At 43.4% G+C, this 27,162-nt stretch overlaps 1 protein-coding gene across 3 annotated transcripts in view; it reads right to left on the reverse strand.

The window, feature by feature from the left end:
• Positions 1-27,162, reverse strand: part of LOC139388026 (cell adhesion molecule 2a) — a 736,543-nt gene that overhangs the window by 214,105 nt on the left and 495,276 nt on the right. For all 3 annotated transcript variants that reach the window (XM_071134516.1, XM_071134515.1, XM_071134517.1), the window contains one exon: positions 4,056-4,205. In XM_071134516.1, coding sequence (XP_070990617.1) covers positions 4,056-4,205 — 150 coding nt within the window. The remainder of the gene's footprint in view (positions 1-4,055; positions 4,206-27,162) is intronic.

Raw genomic sequence — 27,162 nt, forward strand, 5'->3', positions numbered from 1 at the left:
CCATCAAGCTCATCACCATGACCACACAGCCATCCAATCTCAGTAGACAAACACTGGCAGTAGAACGGGCCTCACTGATGAGCTCAGTGACTTTCAGGATGACAACTTTCCAAACAAGTCAGTTCGTCAAATTTCTGACCTGCTAGGAGCCGCCCCCCTCCCCTGGGTGTCAACTGTAAGAGCTGTTATTGTGAAGTGGAAAGGTCTAGGAGCAACAACGGCTCCGCCTTGAAGTGGTAGGCCACACAAGCTCCGAGAACGGGACCGGCGTGTGCTGAAGAGTGTAGCGTGTAAATATCGTCTGAGTTCCAAACTGCCTCTGGAAGCAACGTTAGCGAAAAAAGTCTTCTTAATGATGTAAAGCTCGCCACCCCCCCATTGGTCTCTGGAGTGACGAATCACGCTTCACCATTTGGCAGTCCGACGGACAAATCTGGGTTTTGGCGGCTGTCAGGAGAACGCTACCCGCCCGAATGCATAGTGCCAACTGTCAAGTTTGGTAGAGGAGAAATAATGGTCTGGGGTGGTTTTTTAAATCTTAACCCTAGAGCATACAATGACATTCTAGACGATTCTGTGCTTCCAACTTTATGGCAAATGTGGTTTGTAGAAAAAGATGTGGAAGAACTTGGCTGGCCTGCACAGAGCCCTGACCTCAACCCCATCGAACACCTTTGAGAGCATTTGGAATGCCGACTGCAAGCCAGGACTAATTGCCTTAACATCAATGCCTGACCTCACTAATGCTCTTACGGCTGAAAGGAAGAAAATCCCAGCAGCAATGTTCCAACATCTAGTGGAGAGCCTTCCCAGAAGAGTGGAGGCTGTTATAGCAGCAATGTTCCAACATCTAGTGGAAAGCCTTCCCAGAAGAGTGGAGGCAGTTATAGCAGCAATGTTCCAACATCTAGTGGAAAGCCTTCCCAGAAAAGTGGAGGCTGTTATAGCAGCAATGTTCCAACATCTAGTGGAAAGCTTTCTCAGAAGAGTGGAGGCAGTTATAGCAGAAATGTTACAACATCTAGTGGAAAGCCTTCCCAGAAGAGTGGAGGCCGTTATAGCAGCAATGTACCAAAATCTAATGGAAAGCCTTCCGAGAAGAGTGGAGGCTGTTATAGCAGCAAAGGGGGGGACACACTCCATATTAATGCCCATGATTTTGGAATGAGATGTTCGATGAGCAGGTGTCCACATACTTTTGGTCATGCAGTGTACTTCGATGTGATGATCGATATTTGACCATGAAGCCATTTCCACTGACATTTCTCACATAATACATTTTACCGACACAAACAGATCATCTAATATTAAAGAAGTCTTCTAATATTCTGAAGTCTCGAGGTATTGCTCGCCTGAGGTTAGAGTACCTTATGAAAAGCTGTTGACCACGCTTTCTTGATGTCTATAGTATTCTCTCTGGTACGCAATCTGGTTTCTGCTCAGGTTATGGATGTGTCACTGCAACCTTAAAGGTCCTCAATGATGTCACCATTACCTTGATTCTAAGCAATGTTGTGCTGCTATTTTTATTGACTTGGCCAAAGCTTTTGATACGGTAGACCATTTCATTCTTGTGGGCCGGCTAAGGAGTATTGGTTTCTCTGAGGGGTCTTTGGCCTGGTTTGCTAACTACCTCTCTCAAAGAGTGCAGTGTATGAAGTCAGAAAATCTGCTGTCTCAGCCACTGCCTATCACCAAGGGAGTATCCCAAGGCTCGACCCTAGGCCCCACGCTCTTCTCAATTTACATCAACAACATAGCTCAGGCATTTATATGCAGATGATACAGTCTTATACTCAGCTGGCCCCTACCCGGGTTTTTGTGTTAAACGCTCTACAACAAAGCTTTCTTAGCGTCCAACAAGCTTTCTCTACCCTTAAGAAGAATGCCCCTCTCCCCACAGGTGTGATTACTACCTCTGAGGGTTTAGAGCTTGAGGTTGTCACCTCATACAAGTACTTGGGAGTATGGCTAGATGGTACACTGTCCTTCTCTCAGCACATATCAAAGCTGCATGCTAAAGTTAAATCTAGACTTGGTTTCCTCTATCGTAATCGCTCCTCTTTCACCCCAAACTAACCCTGATTCAGATGACCATCCTACCCATGCTAGATTACCGAGATGTAATTTATAGATCGGCAGGTAAGGGTGCTCTTGAGCAGCTAGATGTTCATTACCATTTGGCCATCAGATTTGCCACCAATGCTCCTCATAGGACACATCACTGCACTCTGTACTCCTCTGTAAACTGGTCATCTCTGTATACCCAACGCAAGACCCACTGGTTGATGCTTATTTATAAAACCCTGTTAGGCCTCCCTTCCCCTATCTGAGAAATCTACTGCAGCCCTCATCCTCCACATACAAACATCCGTTCTGCCAGTCACATTCTGTTAAAGGTCCACAAAGCACACACATTCCTGGGTCGTTCGTCTTTTCAGTGCTCTGCAGCTAGCGACTGGAACGAGCTGCAACAAACACTCAAACTGTTATTGTCTCTACCTCTTTGCCCTTGGTGCTGTTGTCTGTTCCCAATAATGCTTGTACCATGTTTTGTGCTCCTACCATGTTGTGTTGCTACCATGTTGTTGTTATGTTGTGTTGCTACCATGCTGTATTGTCATGTGTTGCTGCCATGCTATGTTGTTGTCTTAGGTCTCTCTTCATGTAGTGTTGTGTTGTCTCTCTTGTCGTGATGTGTTTTGTCCTATATTGATATTATTATTTACTTATATACAGTTGAAGACAGAAGTTTACATACACTTAGGTTGGAGTCATTAAAACTCGTTTTTCAACCACTCCACACATTTCTTGTTAACAAACTATAGTTTTGGCAAGTCGGTTAGGACAAGTCGGTTAGGACATCTACTTTGTGCAAAATCACACAAGTAATTTTCCCAACAATTGTTTACAGATTATTTCACTTATAATTCACTGTATCACAATTCCAGTGGGTCAGAGGTTTACATACACAAGTTGACTGTGCCTTTAAACAGCTTGGAAAATTCCAGAAAATCATGTCATGGCTTTAGAAGCTTCTGATAGGCTAATTGACATCATTTGAGTCAATTGGAGGTGGACCTGTGGATGTATTTCAAGGCCTAACTTCAAACTCAGTGCCTCTTTGCTTGACATCATGGGAAATCAGCAAAGACCTCGGAAAAAAAATTGTAGACCTCCACAAGTCTGGTTCATCTATTCCAAACGCCTGAAGGTACCAAGTTCATCTGTACAAACAATAGTACGCAAGTATAAACACCATGGGACCATGCAGCCGTCATACCGCTCAGGAAGGAGACGCCTTCTGTCTCCTAGAGATTAATGTACTTTTGTGGGAAAAGTGCAAATCAATCCCAGAACAACAGCAAAGGACCTTGTGAAGATGCTGGGGGAAACAGGTACAACAGTATCTATATCCACAGTAAAACGAGTCCTATATCGACATAACCTGAAAGGCCGCTCAGCAAGGAAGAAGCCACTGCTCCAAAACCACCATAAAAAAAGCCAGACTGCGGTTTGCAACTGGTACCAGAACCATCTGTATATAGCTTCGTTATGTTATTTTATTGTGTTACTTGTTATTATTTTTTACTATTGCTTATTTGGTAAATATTTTCTTAACTCTTCTTGAACTGCACTGTTGGTTAAGGGCTAGTAAGTAAACATTTCACGGAAAGGTCTACACTTGTTGTATTCGGCACATGTGACGAATAAAATTTGATTTGAAAAGATCCCAACATGTCCAACGAACAGATCATCTGTTGGCATTTATCACATTTTAAACGAAACCTCCTATTTCCATCACAATTGGTAATAATATTATTTTTTATACGGTTTGACTTTACTCGCATAAAAACCTGTGGATGGAAATGTGGATAGTGTCTCACTAGGATAAACGTTGATTTTTGACTGAGCATCGCGGGTTCAATCCCATTTCTTGGTACACGTTTAAAAAAATAAAAATATTGCGAAGAAGGCGGCATATAGTGACGTCTTGGGGACCTGGACAAACGTGGAATATTGCAGTCTATCTTTAGTGATCTCGTTGCTCTTACCTTTCTTGTCTCCGAAGAACAGTGTCTGCTGTGCAGGGTTAGACCACTGGAGGGAAGTTTGGTCGTTGTACTCTACCCTGCAAGTCATGTTGGCTGTCCCCCCCTCTGTTACCGTCTGATTCTGGACCAAGGGTTGCTGCCCTGACGACCCTGGGGAGAGAGAGGAGAGAAGACAGGGAGAGAAAGGAGTAAATATGACAAAACATCATTTGTAGCGTAAGAGTCATTGGGTTTAGTACGGGTAAACATTCTTGCTATCAGAAGACAAACGCAGTTCTTCCAATCTAAGAGAGATGGTTGTAGTTTTGTGCCAGCATCAAACCTTTTCAACGTTGAAGTTTTGATTTCCAAATACAGTATGTGTAGACAGTATACCATGTAATTGCATAGAATGCTTCTATTCCTCTATAGTGTAGCCTACATGGTTTAGTGTTCTACATGGTTTAGTGTTCTACATGGTTTAGTGTTCTACATGGTTTAGTGTTCTACGTGGTTTAGTGTTCTACATGGTTTAGTGTTCTACACCAACATGGTTTAGTGTTCTACATGGTTTAGTGTTCTACATGGTTTAGTGTTCTACATGGTTAGTGTTCTAAATGGTTTAGTGTTCTAAATGGTTTAGTGTTCTACGTGGTTAGTGTTCTACATGGTTTAGTGTTCTAAATGGTTTAGTGTTCTACACCGACATGGTTTAGTGTTCTACACGGTTTAGTGTTCTACATGGTTTAGTGTTCTACATGGACATGGTTTAGTGTTCTACATGGCTTAGTATTCTACATGGTTTAGTGTTCTACATGGTTTAGTGTTCTACATGGACATGGTTTAGTGTTCTACGTGGTTTAGTGTTCTACACCAACAAGGTTTAATGTTCTACATGGTTTAGTGTTCAGCACGAACATGGTTTAGTATTCTACATGGTTTAGTGTTCTACACCGACATGGTTTAGTATTCCACATGGTTTAGTGTTCTACATGGTTTAGCGTTCTACATGGTTTAGCGTTCTACATGGTTTGGCGTTCTACATGGTTTAGCATTCTACATGGACATGGTTTAGTGTTCTACATGGTTTAGTGTTCTACATGGTTTAGTGTTCTACACCGACATGGTTTAGTATTCCACATGGTTTAGTGTTCTACATGGTTTGGCGTTCTACATGGTTTAGCATTCTACATGGACATGGTTTAGTGTTCTACATGGTTTAGCATTCTACATGGACATGGTTTAGTGTTCTACATTGACATGGTTTAGTGTTCTACATGGTTTAGTGTTCTACATGGTTTAGTGTTCTACATGGTTTAGCATTCTACATGGTTTAGCGTTCTACATGGTTTAGTGTTCTACATGGTTTAGCATTCTACATGGACATGGTTTAGTGTTCTACATGGTTTAGTGTTCTACATGGTTTAGCATTCTACATGGACATGGTTTAGTGTTCTACATGGACATGGTTTAGCATTCTACATGGACATGGTTTAGTGTTCTACATGGACATGGTTTAGTGTTCTACATGGACATGGTTTAGCATTCTACATGGACATGGTTTAGCGTTCTACATGGTTTAGTGTTCTACATGGACATGGTTTAGCATTCTACATGGTTTAGTGTTCTACATGGACATGGTTTAGCATTCTACATGGACATGGTTTAGCGTTCTACATGGTTTAGTGTTCTACATGGACATGGTTTAGCATTCTACATGGACATGGTTTAGCGTTCTACATGGTTTAGTGTTCTACATGGACATGGTTTAGCGTTCTACATGGTTTAGTGTTCTACATGGACATGGTTTAGCGTTCTACATGGACATGGTTTAGCATTCTACATGGACATGGTTTAGCATTCTACATGGACATGGTTTAGCATTCTACATGGACATGGTTTAGTGTTCTACATGGACATGGTTTAGTGTTCTACATGGACATGGTTTAGCGTTCTACATGGACATGGTTTAGCGTTCTACATGGACATGGTTTAGCATTCTACATGGACATGGTTTAGCATTCTACATGGACATGGTTTAGCATTCTACATGGACATGGTTTAGTGTTCTACATGGACATGGTTTAGCGTTCCACATGGTTTAGCATTCTACATGGACATGGTTTAGCGTTCCACATGGACATGGTTTAGCGTTCCACATGGACATGGTTTAGTGTTCCACATGGACATGGTTTAGTGTTCCACATGGACATGGTTTAGTGTTCTACATGGACATGGTTTAGTGTTCTACATGGACATGGTTTAGCATTCTACATGGACATGGTTTAGCGTTCCACATGGACATGGTTTAGCGTTCCACATGGTTTAGTGTTCTACATGGTTTAGTGTTCTACATGGTTTAGCATTCTACATGGACATGGTTTAGTGTTCTACATGGACATGGTTTAGTGTTCTACATGGACATGGTTTAGTGTTCTACATGGACATGGTTTAGCGTTCTACATGGACATGGTTTAGCGTTCCACATGGACATGGTTTAGCGTTCCACATGGTTTAGTGTTCTACATGGTTTAGTGTTCTACATGGTTTAGCATTCTACATGGACATGGTTTAGCATTCTACATGGACATGGTTTAGTGTTCTACATGGACATGGTTTAGTGTTCTACATGGACATGGTTTAGTGTTCTACATGGACATGGTTTAGCGTTCTACATGGACATGGTTTAGCGTTCCACATGGACATGGTTTAGCGTTCCACATGGTTTAGTGTTCTACATGGTTTAGTGTTCTACATGGTTTAGCATTCTACATGGACATGGTTTAGTGTTCTACATGGACATGGTTTAGTGTTCTACATGGACATGGTTTAGTGTTCTACATGGACATGGTTTAGTGTTCTACATGGACATTGTTTAGCGTTCCACATGGTTTAGCATTCTACATGGACATGGTTTAGTGTTCTACATGGACATGGTTTAGCGATCTACATGGACATGGTTTAGCATTCTACATGGACATGGTTTAGCATTCTACATGGACATGGTTTAGCATTCTACATGGACATGGTTTAGTGTTCTACATGGTTTAGCATTCTACATGGACATGGTTTAGTGTTCTACATGGTTTAGCATTCTACATGGACATGGTTTAGTGTTCTACATGGACATGGTTTAGCATTCTACATGGACATGGTTTAGCATTCTACATGGACATGGTTTAGTGTTCTACATGGTTTAGCATTCTACATGGACATGGTTTAGTGTTCTACATGGTTTAGCATTCTACATGGACATGGTTTAGCGTTCCACATGGACATGGTTTAGCGTTCCACATGGTTTAGTGTTCTACATGGTTTAGTGTTCTACATGGACATGGTTTAGTGTTCTACATGGACATGGTTTAGTGTTCTACATGGACATGGTTTAGTGTTCTACATGGACATGGTTTAGCATTCTAAATGGACATGGTTTAGCATTCTACATGGACATGGTTTAGTGTTCTACATGGACATGGTTTAGCGTTCAACATGGTTTAGTGTTCTACATGGACATGGTTTAGCGTTCCACATGGTTTAGCATTCTACATGGACATGGTTTAGCATTCTACATGGACATGGTTTAGCATTCTACATGGACATGGTTTAGTGTTCTACATGGACATGGTTTAGTGTTCTACATGGACATGGTTTAGCATTCTACATGGACATGGTTTAGCGTTCCACATGGACATGGTTTAGCATTCCACATGGACATGGTTTAGCGTTCCACATGGACATGGTTTAGTGTTCCACATGGACATGGTTTAGTGTTCTACATGGACATGGTTTAGTGTTCTACATGGACATGGTTTAGTGTTCTACATGGACATGGTTTAGCGTTCCACATGGACATGGTTTAGCGTTCCACATGGACATGGTTTAGTGTTCTACATGGTTTAGTGTTCTACATGGTTTAGCATTCTACATGGACATGGTTTAGTGTTCTACATGGACATGGTTTAGTGTTCTACATGGACATGGTTTAGTGTTCTACATGGTTTAGTGTTCTACATGGTTTAGCGTTCTACATGGTTTAGCATTCTACATGGTCATGGTTTAGCGTTCCACATGGACATGGTTTAGCGTTCCACATGGTTTAGTGTTCTACATGGTTTAGTGTTCTACATGGACATGGTTTAGTGTTCTACATGGACATGGTTTAGTGTTCTACATGGACATGGTTTAGTGTTCTACATGGACATGGTTTAGCATTCTAAATGGACATGGTTTAGCATTCTACATGGACATGGTTTAGTGTTCTACATGGACATGGTTTAGCGTTCAACATGGTTTAGTGTTCTACATGGACATGGTTTAGCGTTCCACATGGTTTAGCATTCTACATGGACATGGTTTAGCATTCTACATGGACATGGTTTAGCATTCTACATGGACATGGTTTAGTGTTCTACATGGACATGGTTTAGTGTTCTACATGGACATGGTTTAGCATTCTACATGGACATGGTTTAGCGTTCCACATGGACATGGTTTAGCATTCCACATGGACATGGTTTAGCGTTCCACATGGACATGGTTTAGTGTTCCACATGGACATGGTTTAGTGTTCTACATGGACATGGTTTAGTGTTCTACATGGACATGGTTTAGTGTTCTACATGGACATGGTTTAGCGTTCCACATGGACATGGTTTAGCGTTCCACATGGACATGGTTTAGTGTTCTACATGGTTTAGTGTTCTACATGGTTTAGCATTCTACATGGACATGGTTTAGTGTTCTACATGGACATGGTTTAGTGTTCTACATGGACATGGTTTAGTGTTCTACATGGTTTAGTGTTCTACATGGTTTAGCGTTCTACATGGTTTAGCATTCTACATGGTTTAGCGTTCTACATGGTTTAGTGTTCTACATGGTTTAACATTCTACATGGACATGGTTTAGTGTTCTACATGGTTTAGTGTTCTACATGGTTTAGCATTCTACATGGACATGGTTTAGTGTTCTACATGGACATGGTTTAGCATTCTACATGGACATGGTTTAGCGTTCTACATGGTTTAGTGTTCTACATGGACATGGTTTAGCGTTCTACATGGTTTAGCGTTCTACATGGACATGGTTTAGCATTCTACATGGACATGGTTTAGTGTTCTACATGGTTTAGTGTTCTACATGGTTTAGCATTCTACATGGACATGGTTTAGTGTTCTACATGGACATGGTTTAGTGTTCTACATGGACATGGTTTAGTGTTCTACATGGTTTAGTGTTCTACATGGTTTAGCATTCTACATGGTTTAGCGTTCTACATGGTTTAGTGTTCTACATGGTTTAACATTCTACATGGACATGGTTTAGTGTTCTACATGGTTTAGTGTTCTACATGGTTTAGCATTCTACATGGACATGGTTTAGTGTTCTACATGGGCATGGTTTAGCATTCTACATGGACATGGTTTAGTGTTCTACATGGACATGGTTTAGTGTTCTACATGGACATGGTTTAGTGTTCTACATGGACATGGTTTAGTGTTCTACATGGACATGGTTTAGCATTCTACATGGACATGGTTTAGCGTTCTACATGGTTTAGTGTTCTACATGGACATGGTTTAGCATTCTACATGGTTTAGTGTTCTACATGGACATGGTTTAGCATTCTACATGGACATGGTTTAGCGTTCTACATGGTTTAGTGTTCTACATGGACATGGTTTAGCATTCTACATGGACATGGTTTAGCGTTCTACATGGTTTAGTGTTCTACATGGACATGGTTTAGCGTTCTACATGGTTTAGTGTTCTACATGGACATGGTTTAGCATTCTACATGGACATGGTTTAGCATTCTACATGGACATGGTTTAGCATTCTACATGGACATGGTTTAGCATTCTACATGGACATGGTTTAGCATTCTACATGGACATGGTTTAGTGTTCTACATGGACATGGTTTAGTGTTCTACATGGACATGGTTTAGCGTTCTACATGGTTTAGTGTTCTACATGGACATGGTTTAGCATTCTACATGGACATGGTTTAGCATTCTACATGGACATGGTTTAGCATTCTACATGGACATGGTTTAGCATTCTACATGGACATGGTTTAGTGTTCTACATGGACATGGTTTAGCGTTCCACATGGTTTAGCATTCTACATGGACATGGTTTAGCGTTCCACATGGACATGGTTTAGCGTTCCACATGGACATGGTTTAGCGTTCCACATGGACATGGTTTAGCGTTCCACATGGACATGGTTTAGCGTTCCACATGGACATGGTTTAGCGTTCCACATGGACATGGTTTAGTGTTCCACATGGACATGGTTTAGTGTTCTACATGGACATGGTTTAGTGTTCTACATGGACATGGTTTAGTGTTCTACATGGACATGGTTTAGTGTTCTACATGGACATGGTTTAGCATTCTACATGGACATGGTTTAGCGTTCCACATGGACATGATTTAGCGTTCCACATGGTTTAGTGTTCTACATGGTTTAGTGTTCTACATGGTTTAGCATTCTACATGGACATGGTTTAGTGTTCTACATGGACATGGTTTAGTGTTCTACATGGACATGGTTTAGCGTTCCACATGGACATGGTTTAGCGTTCCACATGGTTTAGTGTTCTACATGGTTTAGTGTTCTACATGGTTTAGCATTCTACATGGACATGGTTTAGTGTTCTACATGGACATGGTTTAGTGTTCTACATGGACATGGTTTAGTGTTCTACATGGACATGGTTTAGCGTTCTACATGGACATGGTTTAGCGTTCCACATGGACATGGTTTAGTGTTCTACATGGTTTAGCGTTCTACATGGACATGGTTTAGTGTTCTACATGGACATGGTTTAGTGTTCTACATGGACATGGTTTAGTGTTCTACATGGACATTGTTTAGCGTTCCACATGGTTTAGCATTCTACATGGACATGGTTTAGTGTTCTACATGGACATGGTTTAGCAATCTACATGGACATGGTTTAGCATTCTACATGGACATGGTTTAGCATTCTACATGGACATGGTTTAGTGTTCTACATGGTTTAGCATTCTACATGGACATGGTTTAGTGTTCTACATGGTTTAGCATTCTACATGGACATGGTTTAGTGTCCTACATGGACATGGTTTAGCATTCTACATGGACATGGTTTAGCATTCTACATGGACATGGTTTAGTGTTCTACATGGTTTAGCATTCTACATGGACATGGTTTAGTGTTCTACATGGTTTAGCATTCTACATGGACATGGTTTAGCGTTCCACATGGACATGGTTTAGCGTTCCACATGGTTTAGTGTTCTACATGGTTTAGTGTTCTACATGGACATGGTTTAGTGTTCTACATGGACATGGTTTAGCATTCTACATGGACATGGTTTAGCATTCTACATGGACATGGTTTAGTGTTCTACATGGACATGGTTTAGCGTTCAACATGGTTTAGTGTTCTACATGGACATGGTTTAGCGTTCCACATGGTTTAGCATTCTACATGGACATGGTTTAGCATTCTACATGGACATGGTTTAGTGTTCTACATGGACATGGTTTAGTGTTCTACATGGACATGGTTTAGCATTCTACATGGACATGGTTTAGCGTTCCACATGGACATGGTTTAGCGTTCCACATGGACATGGTTTAGTGTTCCACATGGACATGGTTTAGTGTTCTACATGGACATGGTTTAGTGTTCTACATGGACATGGTTTAGCATTCTACAAGGACATGGTTTAGCGTTCCACATGGACATGGTTTAGCGTTCCACATGGTTTAGTGTTCTACATGGTTTAGTGTTCTACATGGTTTAGCATTCTACATGGACATGGTTTAGCATTCTACATGGACATGGTTTAGCATTCTACATGGACATGGTTTAGTGTTCTACATGGACATGGTTTAGTGTTCTACATGGACATGGTTTAGCGTTCTACATGGACATGGTTTAGCGTTCTACATGGACATGGTTTAGCGTTCCACATGGACATGGTTTAGCGTTCTACATGGTTTAGTGTTCTACATGGTATAGCATTCTACATGGACATGGTTTAGTGTTCTACATGGACATGGTTTAGTGTTCTACATGGACATGGTTTAGTGTTCTACATGGACATGGTTTAGTGTTCTACATGGACATGGTTTAGCGTTCTACATGGACATGGTTTAGCGTTCCACATGGACATGGTTTAGCGTTCCACATGGTTTAGTGTTCTACATGGTTTAGTGTTCTACATGGTTTAGCATTCTACATGGACATGGTTTAGTGTTCTACATGGACATGGTTTAGTGTTCTACATGGACATGGTTTAGTGTTCTACATGGACATTGTTTAGCGTTCCACATGGTTTAGCATTCTACATGGACATGGTTTAGCATTCTACATGGACATGGTTTAGTGTTCTACATGGACATGGTTTAGCGATCTACATGGACATGGTTTAGCATTCTACATGGACATGGTTTAGCATTCTACATGGACATGGTTTAGCATTCTACATGGACATGGTTTAGCATTCTACATGGACATGGTTTAGCATTCTACATGGACATGGTTTAGCATTCTACATGGACATGGTTTAGTGTTCTACATGGTTTAGCATTCTACATGGACATTGTTTAGCATTCTACATGGACATGGTTTAGTGTTCTACATGGTTTAGCATTCTACATGGACATGGTTTAGCGTTCCACATGGACATGGTTTAGCGTTCCACATGGTTTAGTGTTCTACATGGTTTAGCATTCTACATGGACATGGTTTAGTGTTCTACATGGACATGGTTTAGCATTCTACATGGACATGGTTTAGCATTCTACATGGACATGGTTTAGTGTTCTACATGGACATGGTTTAGCGTTCAACATGGTTTAGTGTTCTACATGGACATGGTTTAGTGTTCTACATGGTTTAGCATTCTACATGGACATGGTTTAGCGTTCCACATGGACATGGTTTAGCGTTCCACATGGTTTAGTGTTCTACATGGTTTAGCATTCTACATGGACATGGTTTAGTGTTCTACATGGACATGGTTTAGCGTTCTACATGGACATGGTTTAGCATTCTACATGGACATGGTTTAGCATTCTACATGGACATGGTTTAGTGTTCTACATGGACATGGTTTAGCGTTCAACATGGTTTAGTGTTCTACATGGACATGGTTTAGCGTTCCACATGGTTTAGCATTCTACATGGACATGGTTTAGCATTCTACATGGACATGGTTTAGTGTTCTACATGGACATGGTTTAGTGTTCTACATGGACATGGTTTAGCATTCTACATGGTTTAGCATTCTACATGGACATGGTTTAGCATTCTACATGGACATGGTTTAGTGTTCTACATGGACATGGTTTAGCGTTCCACATGGACATGGTTTAGCGTTCCACATGGTTTAGTGTTCTACACCAACATGGTTTAGCGTTCTACATGGTTTAGTGTTCTACACCAACATGGTTTAGTGTTCTACATGGTTAGGTGTTCTACCTGGTTTAGTGTTCTACCTGGTTTAGTGTTCTACCTGGTTTAGTGTTCTACACCGACATGGTTTAGTGTTCTACACCGACATGGTTTAGTGCTCTACATGGTTTAGTGTTCTACATGGACATGGTTTAGTGTTCTACGTGGTTTAGTGTTCTACACCAACATGGTTTAGTGTTCTACATGGTTTAGTGTTCTACACCAACATGGTTTAGTGTTCTACCTGGTTTAGTGTTCTACCTGGTTTAGTGTTCTATATGGTTTAGTGATCTACATGGTTTAGTGTTCTACACCGACATGGTTTAGTGCTCTACATGGTTTAGTGTTCTACATGGACATGGTTTAGTGTTCTACATGGTTTAGTGTTCTACACCAACATGGTGTAGTGTTCTACATGATTAGGTGTTCTACACCAACATGGTTTAGTGTTCTACATGGTTTAGTGTTCTACATGGTTGTGTTCTATATGGTTTAGTGATCTACATGGTTAGTGTTCTACATGGTTTGGTGTTCTACACCGACATGGTTTAGTGTTCTACACCGACATGGTTTAGTGTTCTACATGGTTTAGTGTTCTACATGGACATGGTTTAGTGCTCTACGTGGTTTAGTGTTCTACATGGTTTAGTGTTCTCCACCAACATGGTTTAGTGTTCTACATGGTTTAGTGTTCTATATGGACATGGTTTAGTGTTCTACATGGTTTAGTGTTCTATATGGTTTAGTGTTCTACATGGTTTAGTGTTCTACATGGTTTAGTGTTCTACATGGTTTAGTAATCTAAATGGTTTAGTGTTCTACACCAACATGGTTTAGTGTTCTACATGGTTTAGTGTTCTACATGGTTTAGTGTTCTACATGGTTTAGTGTTCTATATGGACATGGTTTAGTGTTCTACATGGTATAGTGTTCTATATGGTTTAGTGTTCTACATGGTTTAGTCATGTTCATGGTTTACTGTTAAATGTTGTCATGTGTCTTGTGTACCATTCATCAAATTCCCTCTCAGGAAATACAACACGACGTTCCCTCTGGAAATACAACACGACGTTCCCTCTGGAAATACAGCACGACGTTCCCTCTCAGGAAACACAACACGACGTTCCTTCTCAGGAAACACAACACAACGTTCCCTCTCAGGAAACACAACACGACGTTCCCTCTCAGGAAATACAACACGACGTTCCCTCTCAGGAAATACAGCACGACGTTCCCTCTCAGGAAATACAGCACGACGTTCCCTCTCAGGAAATACAGCACGACGTTCCCTCTCAGGAAATACAGCACGACGTTCCCTCTCAGGAAATACAGCACGACGTTCCCTCTCAGGAAATACAGCACGACGTTCCCTCTCAGGAAATACAGCACGACGTTCCCTCTCAGGAAATACAGCACGACGTTCCCTCTCAGGAAATACAGCACGACGTTCCCTCTCAGGAAATACAGCACAACGTTCCCTCTCAGGAAATACAGCACAACGTTCCCTCTCAGGAAATACAGCACAACGTTCCCTCTCAGGAAACACAGCACGACGTTCCCTCTCAGGAAATACAGCACGACGTTCCCTCTCAGGAAATACAGCACGACGTTCCCCTTTAGGAAATACAGCACGACGTTCCCTCTCAGGAAATACAACACGACGTTCCCTCTCAGGAAACACCACATGAAGTTGACATTATAGCGGTAGAGGGTCGTTGGCATTCCACTGAGCGAAGCGTTCTTTGTGATATGAGGACACAAACATGTGTAACATCAGTCCCATTTCCTGCAAATAGAACAAAGCAGAGGAGATATGTTGGATGGAGCCTACTCTCCAGGAAGGAGGCTGAAAGGCCTAATTACTAGCCCAAGATTGAGCTCCCCTCTGGGGGGTAAATTAGCTCCTCTACGGGCCTCTCTAACTAAGAACAACCACTAAAGTCTCGGGATAAATCGCAGCTTAATGCTCACACACACACAGGGAGGGAGGGAGGGGGATGGAGCGCGAGAGGGGAGGGAGAGAGATGGACAGGGAGGGAGGGAAGGGGAAGAGAGAGAGGGAGAGATGGACAAGGAGGAAGAAAGAGAGATAAAAAAAACAACAACGTTGTTGGCCCAATTACATAATTTACAATACAAACTTTATTTGAAATACAAACTTTATTTCATTTAAACTAGAAAGTTAGAACCAAACCCCTCTCCCCGTCCACTGCACATAGACCAGCCTCCACCTGCACAGCAGTGATTCTATGGCTGATCAGTAGAGCTGACCCTGGTGTGGACACCCCTGCAGCCTCTCCCTCAGCCTGGCCGTCTCAGCCTAGCCCCTCAGTCTGGCCGTCTCAGCCTAGCCCCTCAGTCTGGCCGTCTCAGCCCTCTCCCTCAGTCTGGCCGTCTCAGCCCTCTCCCTCAGTCTGGCCGTCTCAGCCCTCTCCCTCAGTCTGGCCGTCTCAGCCCTCTCCCTCAGTCTGGCCGTCTCAGCCCTCTCCCTCAGTCTGGCCGTCTCAGCCCTCTCCCTCAGTCTGGCCGTCTCAGCCCTCTCCCTCAGTCTGGCCGTCTCAGCCCTCCCCCTCAGTCTGGCCGTCCCAGCCCACCCCCTCAGCCTGGCCGTCTCATAAACCCACTACCCAGGCTAAACATCACCCTGTGTGTCTGTAATTACACTGGGAACATCACCCTGTGTGTCTGTAACAACACTGGGCATATCACCCTGTGTGTCTGTAATTACACTGGGAACATCACCCTACGTGTCTGTACCAACACTGGGAACATCACCCTGTGTGTCTGTAACAACACTGGGCACATCACCCTGTGTGTCTGTAATTACACTGGGAACATCACCCTGTGTGTCTGTAATTACACTGGGCACATCACCCTGTGTGTCTGTAACAACACTGGGCATATCACCCTGTGTGTCTGTAATTACACTGGGAACATCACCCTACGTGTCTGTAATTACACTGGGCACATCACCCTGCGTGTCTGTATTTACACTGGGCATATCACCCTGCGTGTCTGTAATTACACTGGGAACATCACCCTGTGTGTCTGTAATTACACTGGGTACATCGCCCTGTGTGTCTGTATTTTCACTGGGCACATCATTCTCCACTGTCTGTGAGACAGGCGTATCAACCTCATAGTCAGCTGCTCTTCGTAATCACTGCCGGGAGTTCAGCCACTTTCACGACGCCCCTGAGCTCCCTGCCACGGCAACCCGCCACGGCAAACCGCCACGGCAACCTGGCTACATTAACAATCCTCAACATTAACATCAACCGTATGAATCTTGCAATTCCCATGTTTAGGGTTGAGTCTGGCCCGAAGGTGGAGGCCCATGCTCAGCTGTGGAGACAGACAGAGGGATCCATCATGTGCTCCACTCACCCCGCTCCCTGTATGTGCATGCCTACTGCTTTTACCCCCCCCCCCCCCACAATCAAAACACTTCAGACTACCCGTGGTCACATTAAATCCCTGTAGGCCTTCTCCTCATACCTCACCTGGTACGAAATAACCTAATGTTTTTGTTGTTGTCGGTCAGTCTAAAAAAAACAAACATGAAAACCTGCCTTATTAAGTGGTAAAGTGTTACAACAGTTTTTTGTTAGTTTTTTTTAAACATTTTTACAACTCTCTCTTTGGGATGGCGAATTTCCGGTTAAGGTGTGAGCTCTCGCATCAGGTCGCCATCGCACATGAACGGTGGTGGCACATTGAATATGTTCGAGAAGCAGTTGAAAGATTTTCATAGCCAATATATCCTCCACTGTCACATTTTGATTCTGACATACACCTGAAACCGTGACGGAGATAGAAGGATGGCTTCTCCACATTTTTTATTTTTTTAATCATCTTCTTCATAGCTCCAGAAAGCCAGCGCCATCATCCAGGCAGATCGCTCAAGATTGACTTTGAAAATGGACGTCCACGTCCTGAGGACATCGGGGATGTTTTGAAGCTGCTGAACAAAACAGAAAGTAAAAAACAAACAAAAAAAAAAAACTTAAGAATGGAAAGAATAGAAATAGCACACCTAAAACAGATATACCTCTTTTTAAAACTTTATTTCAATGAGAACGACAGATCTATTCCACACATTTCTATGTGAATTTGGTCAGGTCGCTCCCAACAAAGTTACATGTTGTAGTTTTAACCTTCCGGGATGAATCCCTGAAACGTAACGTTTTCACCCTATCCAAGACCTTAACCCTCAACTTCGGGATTTGACGTTTGGAGAAACGGAACGACGTTAAGCAGGAGTCGTCGACCCAGGGTGTCAAAAACAAATGTGACGTTTGGAGAAACATGGAGAAACCGCGAGCTCTTGTTCCCATCATCACCACCACCACCATCATCAATCCCGTCACTACCATCCAACTAGGCTTCCATCAGAATAGAAACCTTCACTACCATCCAACTAGACTTCCGGCAGAATAGATACCTTCACTACCATCCAACTAGGCTTCCGGCAGAATAGATACCTTCACTACCATCCAACTAGGCTTCCGTCAGAATAGATACCTTCACTACCATCCAACTAGACTTCAGTCAGAATAGATACCTTCACTACCATCCAACTAGGCTTCCGTCAGAATAGATACCTTCACTACCATCCAACTAGACTTCCGTCAGAATAGATACCTTCACTACCATCCAACTAGACTTCAGTCAGAATAGAAACCTTCACTACCATCCAACTAGACTTCAGTCAGAATAGATACCTTCACTACCATCCAACTAGGCTTCCGTCAGAATAGATACCTTCACTACCATCCAACTAGGCTTCCGTCAGAATAGATACCTTCACTACCATCCAACTAGGCTTCCGTCAGAATAGATACCTTCACTACCATCCAACTAGGCTTCCGTCAGAATAGATACCTTCACTACCATCCAACTAGGCTTCAGTCAGAATAGATACCTTCACTACCATCCAACTAGGCTTCCATCAGACTAGATACCTTCACTACCATCCAACTAGACTTCCGTCAGAATAGATACCTTCACTACCATCCAACTAGGCTTCCATCAGAATAGATACCTTCACTACCATCCAACTAGACTTCCGTCAGAATAGATACCTTCACTACCATCCAACTAGACTTCCGTCAGAATAGATACCTTCACTACCATCCAACTAGGCTTCCATCAGAATAGATACCTTCACTACCATCCAACTAGGCTTCCATCAGAATAGATACCTTCACTACCATCCAACTAGACTTCAGTCAGAATAGAAACATTCACTACCATCCAACTAGGCTTCCGTCAGAATAGATACCTTCACTACCATCCAACTAGACTTCCGTCAGAATAGATACCTTTCCCCCCCCAAAAAAGACATTCAGCGAGCTAACCATTATCTTATCGATCATTTTCTTATTTTGTCTTCATACTACAATTCAGCGTTTAGCTGCAAATGAGTACAAGACAAGACAGCCTAACCGTGAATACAATCCTTGATATTTGGGACACGACCACCGTGCTCCAATCTAAACCATGTTATTTTAAATGGACAACGTTGTTTTCCCGAGCAGCTAATCTGTTTTTCTATCCAAACCATTCTTCAGAGAACGTTCTCAAGGCTCAGTGTTCGTTCTAATAAAGCTTTAGCTCATTCAATTTCAATTTCCACTGACCTTTTCCCAACAAACGAGGAACACCAACTTTACATCTCGTTAACCAACCATGCAACAACAATGACACAAATGGCAGTATTCATCTACATGATTGCACTACCTGGTGGGAGCATTTTGGACTCTATACACAACTAAAGACAGCCTGAGATACTGTATAATAGTCTATAGCATATGATGGAAACATACTTGGTGTGATAAAAATAATCACACAGACAGACAGACAGGCAGACAGTCCTGGTTTTCCATAAATTCTGGTTGGAATATCCCTAACCCAGAATCCTCCAACCATGATTTCTAGAAAACCTGGGTATTTAGAAAAAGTTACTGGTCTTTTGCAACCCTAAATGTATCCCAAACATTTTAGTACGTTAGCATCTGTAATTATTTAGTCCTTTACCCTCAGAGCTCTGATCTCCACCCTCCCACGTCAGAGCTCTGATCTCCACCCTCCCACGTCAGAGCTCTGATCTCCACCCTCCCACGTCAGAGCTCTGATCTCCACCCTCCCACGTCAGAGCTCTGATCTCCACCCTCCCACGTCAGAGCTCTGATCTCCACCCTCCCACGTCAGAGCTCTGATCTCCACCCTCCCACGTCAGAGCTCCGATCTCCACCCTCCCACGTCAGAGCTCCGATCTCCACCCTCCCCCGTCAGAGCTCCGATCTCCACCCTCCCCCGTCAGAGCTCTGATCTCCACCCTCCCACGTCAGAGCTCTGATCTCCACCCTCCCACGTCAGAGCTCTGATCTCCAACCTCCCACGTCAGAGCTCTGATCTCCAACCTCCCACGTCAGAGCTCTGATCTCCAACCTCCCACGTCAGAGCTCTGATCTTTACCCTCCCACGTCAGAGCCGTGATTATGCCAAGACAAGAACCCTCTGTTCCCTCTGAGTATATACTTTCCAGGGCTGAAGTGTATACGTTTTTAGGACTGGCGTGTACACTTCTGAGTGAAGTGTGCTTGTAGGAGGGTCCTTAGCCAAACAATCTTCTGCAATCAGCATAACCACACAAACACTACAACACACTCACCATCTTAATGAACACTCACTTGAATGCAATTCATATCTGGTTTCAGCTACAGGCTTTCTGCAGTGCCATGTTGGAAACTAAAGTCAATTTCCAGGGAAATATCCTGATGCTCCAACAAAGTATAAATGTAACACTGATATAGGATCATGGCGTGACCCAAATACAACCAATGCTGTTCCTGTTGATTTACAACCCATTAGTCCTGTTGATGTACAACCCATTAGTCCTGTTGATTTACAACCCATTAGTCCTCTTGATGTACAACCCATTAGTCCTGTTGATTTACAACCCAGTAGTTCTATTGATGTACAACCCATTAGTCCTGTTGATGTACAACCCATTAGTCCTGTTGATTTACAACCCAGTAGTTCTATTGATGTACAACCCATTAGTCCTCTTGATGTACAACCCATTAGTCCATTAGTCTACATAGGGAATAGGGTGCCATAGGGCTCTGGTCTAAAGTAGTGCACTATATAGGGAATAGAGTGCCATAGGACTCTGGTCTAAAGTAGTGCACTATATAGGGAATAGGGTTCTATAGGGCTCAGGTCTAAAGTAGTGCACTATATAAGGAATAAGGTTCCATAGGGCTCTGGTCTAAAGTAGTGCACTATATAGGGAATAGGGTTCCATAGGGTTCTGGTCTAAAGTAGTGCACTATATAGGGAATAGGGTTCTATAGGGCTCAGGTCTAAAGTAGTGCACTATAAAGGGAATAGGGTTCCATAGGGCTCTGATCAAAAGTAGTGCACTATATAGGGAATAGGGTTCCATAGGGCTCTGGTCTAAAGTAGTGCACTACATAGGGAATAGGGCTCTGGTCTAAAGTAGTGTACTACATAGGGAATAGGACTCTGGTCTAAAGTAGTGTACTATATAGGGAATAGGGTGCAATAGGGCTCTGGTCTAAAGTAGTGTACTATATAGGGAATAGGGTGCCATAGGGCTCTGGTCTAAAGTAGTGTACTATATAGGGAATAGGGCCCTGGTCTAAAGTAGTGTACTATATAGGGAAAAGGGTGCCATAGGGCTCTGGTCTAAAGTAGTGTACTATATAGGGAATAGGGTGCCATAGGGCTCTGGTCTAAAGTAGTGCACTATATAGGGAATAGGGTCCCATAGGGCTCTGGTCTAAAGTAGTGCACTATATACGGAATAGGGTCCCATAGGGCTCTGGTCTAAAGTAGTGTACTATATAGAGAATAGGGCCCTGGTCTAAAGTAGTGTACTATATAGGGAATAGGGTGCCATAGGGCTCTGGTCTAAAGTAGTGCACTAAATAGGGAATAGGGTCCTGGTCTAAAGTAGTGTACTATATAGGGAATAGGGTCCTGGTCTAAAGTAGTGTACTAAATAGGGAATAGGGTCCTGGTCTAAAGTAGTACACTATATAGGGAATAGGGTTCCATAGGACTCTGGTCTAAAGTAGTGCACTATATAGGGAATAGGGTCCTGGTTTAAAGTAGTGTACTATATAGGGAATAGGGTCCTGGTCTAAAGTAGTGCACTATATAGGGAATAGGGTCCTGGTCTAAAGTAGTGTACTATATAGGGAATAGGGTCCTGGTCTAAAGTAGTGTACTATATAGGTAATAGGGTCCTGGTCTAAAGTAGTGTACTAAATAGGGAATAGGGTCCTGGTCTAAAGTAGTACACTATATAGGGAATAGGGTTCCATAGGACTCTGGTCTAAAGTAGTGCACTATATAGGGAATAGGGTGCCATAGGACTCTGGTCTAAAGTAGTGTACTATATAGGGTCCTGGTTTAAAGTAGTGTACTATATAGGGAATAGGGTCCTGGTCTAAAGTAGTGCACTATATAGGGAATAGGGTCCTGGTCTAAAGTAGTGCACTATATAGGGAATAGGGTCCTGGTCTAAAGTAGTGTACTATATAGGGAATAGGGTCCTGGTCTAAAGTAGTGTACTAAATAAGGAATAGGGTCCTGGTCTAAAGTAGTACACTATATAGGGAATAGGGTTCCATAGGACTCTGGTCTAAAGTAGTGCACTATATAGGGAATAGGGTGCCATGGGGCTTTGGTATAAACTAGTGTACTATATAGGGAATAGGGTCCTGGTTTAAAGTAGTGTACTATATAGGGAATAGGGTCCTGGTCTAAAGTAGTGCACTATATAGGGAATAGGGTGGCATAGGACTCTGGTCTAAAGTAGTGCACTATATAGGGAATAGGGTGCCATAGGACTCTGGTCTAAAGTAGTGTACTATATAGGGAATAGGGTCCTGGTTTAAAGTAGTGTACTATATAGGGAATAGGGTCCTGGTCTAAAGTAGTGTACTAAATAGGGAATAGGGTCCTGGTCTAAAGTAGTACACTATATAGGGAATAGGGTGCCATAGGTCTCTGGTCTAAAGTAGTGTACTATATAGGGAATAGGGTCCTGGTTTAAAGTAGTGTACTATATAGGGAATAGGGTTCTGGTCTAAAGTAGTGCACTATATAGGGAATAGGGTTCCATAGGACTCTGGTCTAAAGTAGTGCACTATATAGGGAATAGGGTGCCATAGGTCTCTGGTCTAAAGTAGTGTACTATATAGGGAATAGGGTCCTGGTTTAAAGTAGTGTACTATATAGGGAATAGGGTTCTGGTCTAAAGTAGTGCACTATATAGGGAATAGGGTTCCATAGGGCTCTGGTCTAAAGTAGTGCACTATATAGGGAATAGGGCTCTGGTCTAAAGTAGTGCTCTATATAGGGAATAGGTTCCATAGGGCTCTGGTCTAAAGTAGTGCCTAACTTCCGGCGCCGACAGAGATGGCCGCCTCGCTTCGCGTTCCTAGGAAACTATGCAGTTTTTTGTTTTTTTACGTGTTATTTCTTACATTAGTACCCCAGGTCATCTTAGGTTTCATTACATACAGTCGAGAAGAACTACTGAATATAAGATCAGCATCAACTCACCATCAGTACGACCAAGAATATGTTTTTCGCGACGCGGATCCTGTGTTCTGCCTTACAAACAGGACAACGGAGTGGATCCTATGCAGCGACCCAAAAAAACGACTCCGAAAGAGAGGGAAACGAGGCGGTCTTCTGGTCAGACTCCGGAGACGGGCACAGCGCACACCACTCCCTAGCATTCTTCTTGCCAATGTCCAGTCTCTTGACAACAAGGTTGATGAAATCCGAGCAAGGGTAGCATTCCAGAGGGACATCAGAGACTGTAACGTTCTTTGCTTCACGGAAACGTGGCTTACTGGAGAGACGCAATCCGAAGCGGTGCAGCCAACAGGTTTCTCCACGCATCGCGCAGACAGGGAAAAACATCTTTCTGGTAAAAAGAGGGGCGGGGGCGTATGCCTTATGACTAACGTGACATGGTGCGATGAAAGAAACATACAGGAACTCAAATCCTTCTGTTCACCTGATTTAGAATTCCTCACAATCAAATGTAGACCGCATTATCTACCAAGAGAATTCTCTTCGATTATAATCACAGCCGTATATATCCCCCCCCAAGCAGACACATCGATGGCTCTGAACAAACTTTATTTAACTCTCTGCAAACTGGAAACAATTTATCCGGAGGCTGCATTCATTGTAGCTGGGGATTTTAACAAGGCTAATCTGAAAACAAGACTCCCCAAATTTTATCAGCATATCGATTGCGCAACCAGGGGAGGAAAGACCTTGGACCATTGTTACTCTAACTTCCGCGACGCATATAAGGCCCTGCCCCGCCCCCCTTTCGGAAAAGCTGACCACGACTCCATTTTGTTGATCCCTGCCTACAGACAGAAACTAAAACAAGAGGCTCCCACGCTGAGGTCTGTCCAACGCTGGTCCGACCAAGCTGACTCCACACTCCAAGACTGCTTCCATCACGTGGACTGGGAGATGTTTCGTATTGCGTCAGATAACAACATTGACGAATACGCTGATTCGGTGTGCGAGTTCATTAGAACGTGCGTTGAAGATGTCGTTCCCATAGCAACGATTAAAACATTCCCTAACCAGAAACCGTGGATTGATGGCAGCATTCGTGTGAAACTGAAAGCGCGAACCACTGCTTTTAATCAGGGCAAGGTGTCTGGTAACATGACCGAATACAAACAGTGCAGCTATTCCCTCCGCAAGGCTATCAAACAAGCTAAGCGCCAGTACAGAGACAAAGTAGAATCTCAATTCAACGGCTCAGACACAAGAGGCATGTGGCAGGGTCTACAGTCAATCACGGACTACAGGAAGAAACCCAGCCCAGTCACGGACCAGGATGTCTTGCTCCCAGGCAGACTAAATAACTTTTTTGCCCGCTTTGAGGACAATACAGTGCCACTGACACGGCCTGCAACGAAAACATGCGGTCTCTCCTTCACTGCAGCCGAGGTGAGTAAGACATTTAAACGTGTTAACCCTCGCAAGGCTGCAGGCCCAGATGGCATCCCCAGCCGCGCCCTCAGAGCATGCGCAGACCAGCTGGCCGGTGTGTTTACGGACATATTCAATCAATCCCTATACCAGTCTGCTGTTCCCACATGCTTCAAGAGGGCCACCATTGTTCCTGTTCCCAAGAAAGCTAAGGTAACTGAGCTAAATGACTACCGCCCCGTAGCACTCACATCCGTCATCATGAAGTGCTTTGAGAGACTAGTCAAGGACCATATCACCTCCACCCTACCTGACACCCTAGACCCACTCCAATTTGCTTACCGCCCAAATAGGTCCACAGACGATGCAATCTCAACCACACTGCACACTGCCCTAACCCATCTGGACAAGAGGAATACCTATGTGAGAATGCTGTTCATCGACTACAGCTCGGCATTCAACACCATAGCACCCTCCAAGCTCGTCATCAAGCTCGAGACCCTGGGTCTCGACCCCGCCCTGTGCAACTGGGTACTGGACTTCCTGACGGGCCGCCCCCAGGTGGTGAGGGTAGGCAACAACATCTCCTCCCCGCTGATCCTCAACACTGAGGCCCAACAAAGGTGCGTTCTGAGCCCTCTCCTGTACTCCCTGTTCACCCACGACTGCGTGGCCACGCACGCCTCCAACTCAATCATCAAGTTTGCGGACGACACAACAGTGGTAGGCTTGATTACCAACAACGATGAGACGGCCTACAGGGAGGAGGTGAGGGCCCTCGGAGTGTGGTGTCAGGAAAACAACCTCACACTCAACGTCAACAAAACTAAGGAGATGATTGTGGACTTCAGGAAACAGCAGAGGGAACACCCCCCTATCCACATCGATGGAACAGTAGTGGAGAGGGTAGCAAGTTTTAAGTTCCTCGGCATACACATCACAGACAAACTGAATTGGTCCACTCACACAGACAGCATCGTGAAGAAGGCGCAGCAGCGCCTCTTCAACCTCAGGAGGCTGAAGAAATTCGGCTTGTCACCAAAAGCACTCACAAACTTCTACAGATGCACAATCGAGAGCATCCTGGCGGGCTGTATCACCGCCTGGTATGGCAACTGCACCGCCCTCAACCGTAAGGCTCTCCAGAGGGTAGTGAGGTCTGCACAACGCATCACCGGGGGCAAACTACCTGCCCTCCAGGACACCTACACCACCCGATGTCACAGGAAGGCCATAAAGATCATCAAGGACATCAACCACCCGAGCCACTGCCTGTTCACCCCGCTATCATCCAGAAGGCGAGGTCAGTACAGGTGCATCAAAGCTGGGACCGAGAGACTGAAAAAACAGCTTCTATCTCAAGGCCATCAGACTGTTAAACAGCCACCACTAACATTGAGTGGCTGCTGCCAACACACTGACACTGACTCAACTCCAGCCACTTTAATAATGGGAATTGATGGGAAATGATGTAAATATATCACTAGCCACTTTAAACAATGCTACCTTATATAAATGTTACTTACCCTACATTATTCATCTCATACGCATACGTATATACTGTACTCTATATCATCGACGGTATCCTTATGTAATACATGTATCACTAGCCACTTTATACTATACTATGCCACTTTGTTTACATACTCATCTCATTTGTACATACTGTACCCGATACCATCTACTGTATCTTGCCTATGCTGCTCTGTACCATCACTCATTCATATATCCTTATGTACATATTCTTTATCCCCTTACACTGTGTACAAGACAGTAGTTTTGGAATTGTTAGTTAGATTACTTGTTATTACTGCATTGTCGGAACTAGAAGCACAAGCATTTCGCTACACTCGCATTAACATCTGCTAACCATGTGTATGTGACAAATAAAATTTGATTTGATTTGATATAGGGGATAGGGTTCTATAGGGCTCTGGTCTAAAGTAATGCCCTATATAGGGAATAGGGTTCTATAGGGCTCTGGTCTAAAGTAGTGCACTATATAGGGAATAGGGTGCCATAGGACTCTGGTCTAAAGTAGTGCCCTATATAGGGAATAGGGTTCTATAGGGCTCTGGTCTAAAGTAGTGCACTATATAGGGAATAGGGTGCCATAGGACTCTGGTCTAAAGTAGTGCACTATATAGGGAATAGGGTGCCATAGGACTCTGGTCTAAAGTAGTGCACTATATAGGGAATAGGGTTCTGGTCTAAAGTAATGCACTATATAGGGAATAGGGTTCCATAGGGCTCTGGTCTAAAGTAGTGCACTATATAGGGAATAGGGCTCTGGTCTAAAGTAGTGCTCTATATAGGGAATAGGTTCCATAGGGCTCTGGTCTAAAGTAGTGCACTATATAGGGGATAGGGTTCTATAGGGCTCTGGTCTAAAGTAGTGCACTATATAGGGAATAGGGTGCCATAGGGCTCTGGTCTCAAGTAGTGCACTATATAGGGAATAGGGTGCCATAGGGCTCTGGTCTCAAGTAGTGCACTATATAGGGAATAGGGTGCCATAGGGCTCTGGTCTAAAGTAGTGCACTATATAGGGAATAGGGTGCCATAGGGCTCTGGTCTAAAGTAGTGCACTATATAGGGAATAGGGTGCCATAGGACTCTGGTCTAAAGTAGTGCCCTATATAGGGAATAGGGTTCTATAGG

This window comes from Oncorhynchus clarkii, chromosome 29 (assembly GCF_045791955.1).
Source record: "Oncorhynchus clarkii lewisi isolate Uvic-CL-2024 chromosome 29, UVic_Ocla_1.0, whole genome shotgun sequence".
NCBI lineage: Eukaryota > Metazoa > Chordata > Actinopteri > Salmoniformes > Salmonidae > Oncorhynchus > Oncorhynchus clarkii.